Source organism: Larimichthys crocea, chromosome XVI (genome assembly GCF_000972845.2).
Source record: "Larimichthys crocea isolate SSNF chromosome XVI, L_crocea_2.0, whole genome shotgun sequence".
In the NCBI taxonomy this organism is placed as follows: Eukaryota; Metazoa; Chordata; class Actinopteri; family Sciaenidae; genus Larimichthys; species Larimichthys crocea.
In genome coordinates, this window is record NC_040026.1 from 7,675,849 (window position 1) to 7,684,431 (window position 8,583).

General features: G+C 46.9%; 1 protein-coding gene across 1 annotated transcript; it reads left to right on the forward strand.

Moving 5' to 3' along the window:
- Positions 1 to 852: 852 nt before the first annotated feature.
- LOC104939569 (apoptosis regulator Bcl-2-like) lies at positions 853 to 4,453 on the forward strand. The gene is made up of 3 exons (XM_027289314.1): positions 853 to 1,113; positions 1,288 to 1,631; positions 3,916 to 4,453. The coding sequence occupies exons 1-3, from the start codon at positions 882 to 884 to the stop codon at positions 4,042 to 4,044; spliced, it is 705 nt and encodes a 234-aa protein (XP_027145115.1). The 5' UTR covers positions 853 to 881; the 3' UTR covers positions 4,045 to 4,453.
- Positions 4,454 to 8,583: the final 4,130 nt, after the last annotated feature.

The window sequence follows — 8,583 nt, forward strand, 5'->3', positions numbered from 1 at the left end:
TGCTTCCTTAGTGCTCATTGTTGTGAGCTTTGTTGTCAGGGCGACGGTTGTTAAGGTTGACGGTTGTTAAGGTTGACGGTTGTTAAGGTTGACGGTTGTTAAGGTTGACGGTTGTTAAGGTTGACCTCATGAAGCTGATGATGAGCAAAGCTTCAATATATATAAATATATAAACAGACCAGCAGGTGGCAGTAACTATAGAACACAGTGTGTAGTACTGTGATACTGTACTGTAATACTGTAGTACTGTGATACTGTACCGTGATACTGTACTGTGATACTTGATACCACTAGAGGTACTGCTACCAATACAACCAATACTTGTACTTTTATATAAGAACTAAATTACTAACAAAAACAATATTGTATTAATACTTCTTATACTAATAGTACTACTACAACAACTGTTACTACCACCACCAAGTACTACTACTGGTATAATAATGTCTAGAGAGAGAGTGACGCAGGAGGTAGTGAACGTGACAGAACCGAACAGAACCGAACAGAACCGAACAGAGGAAACCAGCGCCCTTCATCATCGTCTGTTTTGATTGGTCGGTTTCTGACTGATGGAGGGGAATCCCGACGAGGGGGCGTGACCACCGGCAGTGTGTGTGTGTGTGTGTGCGTGTGTGTGTGTGCGTGTGTGTGTGTGTGCAGCACGTGTGGACTCGGTTCGTCGTCAGTTGTTCCCGCTGTCCTCCGCCGCCTTTCAGCTCCTGATGACGGATTATTGATGATCGATCACCTGAAGCTTCACCGTCACATCCGGTTCCTGTCGGGACTTTTTAACAGTTCGAGTTTGGATCATATCACGTCATCACCTGCTGTGCGCTCATTGGAGCGTCAGTGATGTGTGACGTCGGCAGGCTGTAGTGACGATGTCCGCCGCCTCCAGCAGCCGGGACATCGTGGAGGATTTCCTCCGCTACAAGCTGCTCGTCAACGGCCTGGCGTGGCGCGTCCCGCCGGAGCGGCGCGTCCCGCCGGAGCGGCGCCGCACGGCCGCTCAGCGCAGACACAACGCGGCCGCGTCAACGCTGACGTCATCCTGGAGAGCTGAGCGAGCGATGACGTCACACCGAGGAAACACTCCAGAAGACCCTCATCAAGGTGAGGAAGTGTTGTCATGGCAACGGCATACTACATGTACCTGTATACTCTGCATGTACTACGTGCTCTGCGTCTACGCCTACTCGCTGCGTATGACATCATCATAGTTGGAAAGAAGGCGGGGTCAGGTGACGTCACTCTATGGCTCCTCTGATGTCACTGGTTTCCTCGCAGGTCCGCCCTCGACCCCGCCCCGGCTGCAGGTGGTTCTGCGGTGTGCATGTGACGAGCTGGAGAGGCGTTACCGTGGCGACCTGGCAGCCCACGTGTCTGCGCTGCTGTCACGCAACGGCGGCGTGGCAGAGCGACGGCGAGGCCTGACAGCAGTCAGGGAGGAGCTGTTCAGGGACGGCGTGAACTGGGGACGCATCGTGGCCATGATGGAGCTGGGCGGAGCTCTGTGCACTGAGGCGGTCCAGACGGGCGGAGCCTGGCAGGTGAACGACATCGCGGCGTGGATGGAGGAGAGTCTGGACTCAGCGCCGCTCCACGCATGGATCCACGACCATGGAGGATGGGTAGGACAACTGCCTGTCTGTCTGTCTGTCTGTCTGTCTGTCTGTCTGCCTGTCTCTCTCTCTCTCTCTGTCTTTCTCTCTGTCTGTCTGTCTGTCTCTCTCTGTCTGTCTGTCTGTCTGTCTGTCTGTCTGTCTCTCTCTGTCCGTCTGTCTGTCTGTCTTTCTCTCTGTCTGTCTGTCTCTCTCTCTCTCTGTCTCTCTTTCTCTCTCTTTCTCTCTGTCTGTCTCTCTCTCTTTCTTTCTCTCTGTCTCTCTCTTTCTCTCTGTCTGTCTGTCTGTCTGTCTGTCTGTCTGTCTCTTTCTCTCTGTCTGTCTCTCTGTCTCTCTCTTTCTCTCTGTCTGTCTGTCTGTCTCTCTTTCTCTCTGACTTACTGTCTGTCTCTCTCTTTCTCTCTGTCTGTCTGTCTGTCTCTCTTTCTCTCTGTCTGTCTGTCTGTCTGTCTTTCTCTCTGTCTCTCTGTCTGTCTCTTTCTCTCTGTCTGTCTGTCTGTCTGTCTGTCTCTCTCTTTCTCTCTGTCTGTCTCTCTGTCTCTCTCTTTCTCTCTGTCTGTCTGTCTGTCTCTCTTTCTCTCTGTCTGTCTGTCTGTCTCTCTTTCTCTCTGTCTGTCTGTCTGTCTCTTTTTCTCTGTCTGTCTCTCTCTCTCTCTCTCTGTCTGTCTGTTGCTAACAGTGCTAATGCTAACAGCTGTGTAAACAAACTGATGATGTCATGACAGCAAACCGACCAATCACTGATCTCCACACTCCCGATGTTTGAACATGTGTCCTTGAAGGGCTGTAACAGTGCTTGAATGGGCTCATTGAGTCCACAGACAGATTCTAGGCGTCCTTCAAGGAGTTCGAAGACGATGTCACAGGTTTGTTCAGTCATCAACAGGGCGCCTGAGAGGGCTGCTGTGGGGTCACAGGTGTCCTTGAAAGGTTCCAGGACCAGGTTCAAGGCTCTTCAGGGTTCCAGGTGGTTATGATCTTTGTCTGCCCACCATCTGAGACTGCTGGAGGAGTCCTGTGATGTTTGAAGGGTGTTCAGGGGTCACTGAAGTAAAATATAAAAATATAAGCAAGAAGTGTGTGTGTGTGTGTGTATGTGTGTGTGTGTGTGTGTGTGTGTGTGTGTGTGTGTGTGTATGTGTGTGTGTGTGTATGTGTGTGTGTGTGTTTCAGATGTGAGTATTTTGGTTCGAATGCAAATGAAATGCAAAGTGCAGAAAATCCCTAAAACTCTGCAGAGAAACAGTGTGTGTGTGTGTGTGTGTGTGTATGTGTGTGTGTGCATGTGTGTGTGCGTGTGCATGTGTGTGTGTGTGTGTGTGTGCGCGTGGTATTACCTAGAAATATCTTTCCAGGTAATCAGTGTGGTTGAGTTTCCGCCTCAGGCTTCAGATCAGCTGACAGACTGTTTCTGCAGAAACTGTTCAAACGCCCAAACACACACACACACACACACACACACATACCTACACATACCTACACACACACACAGATGACCTGAGGTGTGCACGTGCCTTCATCTTTCAGTTCATTTTCAAAGGGAGTCTGGCAGCAATATACCGCTGCTGCAACTAAAGCTGTGTGTGTGTGTGTGTGTGTGTGTGTAGTCAGCTCTATGAACATAGGCAGTGGTGAACCGAGCTGCTTTCTCAGAATTCAGTTACAAATTTTTCCACAGAGATGTTCAGATAGAGACGTGTGTGTGTGTGTGTTTGACCTGCAAAAATACCCCTTCCAGTTATCACACGAAAAACAATGCACACTGCACAAACAGCTCTCAAAGTCCCTGAAAGAGTTCCTTTGGTCACTGAAACCTCTGGTCACTGGAAGAGTTCCTTTGGTCCCTGGAAGAGTTCCTTTGGTCCCTGAAAGAGTTCCTTTGGTCCCTGAAAGAGTTCCTTTGGTCACTGAAACCTCTGGTCACTGAAAGAGTTCCTTTGGTCCCTGAAAGAGTTCCTTTAGTCACTCCACGGTGTTCACAGCTCACTCAGAGAGTTCAGGGATGCCTCAGAGCGCTCTCGAGGTCTTTGATAATGTCATATGACTCCATAAAAGGGTTTATAGGTTGTTAACTGCTGTTAGCTAATGTTAGCGTAGTGCAGGGACGTGTTGTGGAAAGATCTCATTGACTTGCACAGTTTCAATACGGTGCTTCAAATGAAGCTACTGCCATCTTGTGGCACTCACATGTCACTACAGAATTCAGTTTGGCTGCCAGCACAAATGACTGCAGACTCTGCTCTCACATTCAAACACAACAACAAGCTGACCACGTTTCTGTCCCTCTTCTCAGGATGCCTTTGTGGAGTTGTACGGTGAGTCCAGACCTCCAGTCAGATTCTGGTCACTGAGGACGGTATTTGGACTGGCTGTACTGGGAGCGGCCGGGATTACACTGGGAGCGCTGTTCACCCAGAGATAAAGAGCAGTCCGCAGCCTCGGCGCTGCAGTTCCTCTCACGTCCACCAGACTCTGCATTGAAGTGAATGAGAAAACCTCTCTGGACGACTGAGGGAGGATTTTCAAAATAAATGTTCCTGTTTAGTGTTTTTTGTGCACGGATCGAGGACCACCAACAACTGACCACATGACATGAACATTGCCACAAACATACCCTCTGAATGTTATAGCATAACATGACGATGAAGCCACAAATTCATTGGTGGCTACTTGGTTTACCAGTTTAGTAAATTCTGATATACAAAGGCCTTAATATGTATTAAAAGACTGAAAGATATAATTTATGAACTTACCTTGGAGTTTTCTGTCATTTAGAGTCTCGTGTACATTCATTCAAATGAGACGAAGAAAATAAAACGCTTTAAACTGTCTTAGTTTGTCTTTCCACTGTTCACTGTGGGAAACCTACAGTCAGGTTTTAGACAGTCTACAGGGACGTCACAGAGACTACGTCCAGGTTTTAGACAGTCTGTGGGGACGTCACGGAGACTACGTCCAGGTTTTAGACAGTCTGCGGGGACGTCACGGAGACTACGTCCAGGTTTTAGACAGTCTGTGAGGACGTCACAGAGACTACGTCCAGGTTTTAGACAGTCTAATCTAAAACAGTATAATGATTTAATTATTAATACAATAAAACACATGGTCATGATGTGCTTACGGCCTTACGGATGAGGGCAGTACAACTGCATGGGGTAGTAGAGCCGAGGCTGGACAGGAAGTGATATCATGACTTGAACTTTCCGAGAGGAGCAGGTGGGTGGAGCTAACAGGTGCACCTGTGTGTGAGAAAAAGTTAAACTGAAGTTTTAAAACAGTCGAGTCAGCATCAGCCCATGTGATTCTCACCAATCAGCACTAAAGCATGAGGGCGCGTACACACACACACACACACACACAGTCATGGGAAGGCTCCTCTGTGTGTTGTCACGTTGTTGATCAAACATGTTGAGGTAACACAGTGTGAATGAACAGTGCAGCCTGTAGGGGGCGCAGCAGCAGGGCTGTTATCAACTGATTATAAATCACAGCATTAAACGTCTCACAGGTCAAAGTTCACACTAACGCTTCATGATGCGCCTCTCTTCTTCAGCTCTCATGAATCATTAATCCTGATTAAAGACTTTATTGTGACTGAAATCAGCTGCTGAGGTAACACGAAATAAAAACATGCCATAAAAATATAACAGAGAAAGAAACACAGCAGCAACACATCCAGAAAAATAACCAGGCCAAGAGTACGCTCCGCCTGACTCTGTGATTTACAGAGGTTCCTGATGGACAGTGAAGTAACTGTAGCTGCTGTTAGCTAATGTTAGCTCAGAGCACCAGGAAGAAGAAGAAGAAGAAGAAGAAGAGGTTTTCAGGCCCAGCGCTCAGCAGCTTCTATGGACATGATGGCAGAGGAGAAGAGAGTGAAGGGGACTGACTTTTAGTGGTTGGTGAGAGCTTGGTGAAATAAAAGGCTGAAAGACAGACGCCGGGGACCTGGATGATGATTGGCTGTTTGATCAGAAGTAATGTAACCAGAACAAATACTCGAGTACAGCTGAACATAGTAACCACAGTGGGATTACACTCTGATTTATAGAGATCTCAATCTGCAGAAACCTTGTGCAGAGAGGACTACGCTGTTAATAGAAACAGGTTCATCTGTGTGGACAGTAAACGCACCATGAACAATACAGTCACTCACAGACACCTGAGCTACTGCCTAATGAAACCACCATAAAACACCATAAACTGCTATCAGCCATCAATCTGACCTGAGAACAGCTTCACCTGTGTGTGTGTGTGTGTGTGTGTGTGTGTGTGTGTCAGAGGATTACAGTGTGTTTGGGTTTCTACTTTAAATCTACTGTAATCAGTTTTAATCTGTCTGTCGTCCAACAAATAGTCTGATCCCTGAAGGACAGAACAGAGCAGAAACGTACAGACGCTAAGCTCACTGAAAATGAATTAGGACACGAGTGAACCTCTTCATATCTGTAAAGACCTGAAAGGCACTCTTTTCATCAGGACGTGTTTTCTTTGGGTCATGGAGCTTTCTGTCAGAGCGATCATTAAGATGAGCTCAGCTCTTCTCTGACAAACTGCTCGGAGTCACGTCAACCTCCCAAAGACAGAAAAGATGAGACTTCAGATTTATCAGACACAGTCAAAGAATAAAACAGACAGATTTGTACTGCAGCAGAAGACAGGACACGTCTCCATCGTCCTCTGATGTCCTGCCCCCTGCACAGGATTGGTTCTGTGCTATGTGACGTATGAAGCTGGTTCATGGAAGTACCGAGTGTGTCTACAGTAAGTGGGACATGGGAAGATGATCTCAGAGCCCCTCAGGAGGCTGGAGGTCAGAGGTCACAGAGGATTGGTGTGGCCTGTAACCGTAGAAACTGGGTCAGAAACTGAACACAGTTTGCCATCAGTGAGTGTGCTAACCAGGTGACCAAACAAAAACACACGAGCAGCAGAACATCGACAGTATGAGGGCTCATCTGGACCGGGTCAACACCACTGCAGCAGAGTTCTGGACCAGTTGTAATCTCCATGACCACACCCACCTGTCAGTCAAAGCATCCACGCTCTTAACCCTGCATAACTTTAAGCCTTAATATAATGTGAACAGGTGAGTTGTATATAAATTCACCCTCAGTACAGTTGTCATGAACGGGGAAATTAGCTACAGAGACCAAAACTGTTTTTTGTACCAGGCTGTAAACATGTTTATTTCTGCTGTGAAGTTGGACATTTGGACATGGGGACTTATGGAGACTGACTCACTTCTGGAGCCAGCCTCAAGTGGACGTTAGAGGAACTGCAGGTTGTGTCACTTACTGCGTCGGCTTCAGATGGAGGTCGGTGTTTCCAGTTTGTTCATGTTCACACGCTCTGCTCACAGACTGGACCCGGTCTGTGACGAGCCAACAACCACAGAGAGGAAGAGAACAGGAAGTGAAGCGAGACGAGAGGGAGGAGATAAAGGAAGGAGGGAGGAGATAAAGGAAGGAGGGAGGAGATAAAGGAAGGAGGAGGAGATAAAGGAAGGAGGGAGGAGATAAAGGAAGGAGGGAGGAGATAAAGGGAAGTAAACAAGAGAGAAGTGTAACAGAGACTTAGAGGAGTGTGAGCAAGCAGTGAACTGATCTATTCATTTATTGGATTATTAATTTCTGAAGAGCAGGTCAGTGAGTGTGTGTGTGTGTGTGTGTGTGTGTGTGTGTGTGTGCTCAGTGTTTCACTTGATGTATGTGTTGTCAGGACTTGTCAGGCTTCAGATGATGATGATGATGACGATGGTGACGATGATGATGACGATAGTGATGATGATGACTAGGGCTAGGTATCGCTTAAAAATCTTCGAAACCAGTACCCTTAACACGATACCGATACCAATTGAGTACTTCATTCGATACTTTTTTTTAACTAATCATGAAAAGAAAGCAATCGGTTGCATAAATGTCACCACTCCTCCCCATTCAAAAGATTTTTACACAAATACATTTTGAAAGTGCTCAGATATTTATTGAATAACTGTACAAACCTGTACAACAAAGTATTATTTGGGCTGTGTAATTTTCAACATCACAACCAATATTCTGTCTCGTAGTCACCTCTGACAGATGTGACTGAGTAGAGTGCAAAAAGTGATTGTCTGCCAGAATCTGACTTCCGGCCGCAGTCCGTTGAGCTGTAGCACAAAACCGTCTGCTTTTCTCTGGATTAAACAGTCATAATATGCAGATACACACAACTGCATTATAACGTAGGCCTAATTATAGCTTCGAAAGTTTAACGTTTATCACGTAACAGCAATTACGTGATAGACATGTCTCTGTGCTTGGTATGTCTGATGACTTTGTGTAGCCCTGTCTTTGGAAATTAGACTGTAACGGATATGATTTAGGCTATGATATGATAACTTCAAGTCAACTTCAGTCAAAGCAGACGGTTTTGCACTACCCCTTAACAGGCTGTTGTGCGCCGTGGCCGGAAGTCAGATTTTGGCAGACAATCACTTTTTGGCAACACCGCGCAGGTCTCCACCCTGAAGTTTTCTCCGTGTTCGATGAGGTGCTTTATCATGTTACTCGTATTCCCAGTTTTCCTTTGAAATACTGCATTTTATGCATTTATTAGTACCCGGCGCCACAGGCGTGTAGTACAGCAGCCATACTTTTGAGCGTTTTGCTGGCATCTCGGAATCTGACCAGCCAACTCTGCCACAGATGCCGAGCACACGGCTTCAACACGCTTCACCGCCATACAAACTGTTGTTGTTTCGGTGGTGGACTAATCACACGGCACATTGAATCGAAGAACGCTTGTGGTAATTGGCTGCGAGTAAAACCATAGAAACGGTCATTTTTCTTGATCTGGGTACAAAAAGAACCGATTGCAGGTATCGTTTGACAGGCCCAGTTTCAATACTACTCGGTACTGGGTTGTTTCGGTCGATACCTGAAAGGAATCGAGTACCGACACCCAGCCCTAGTGATGA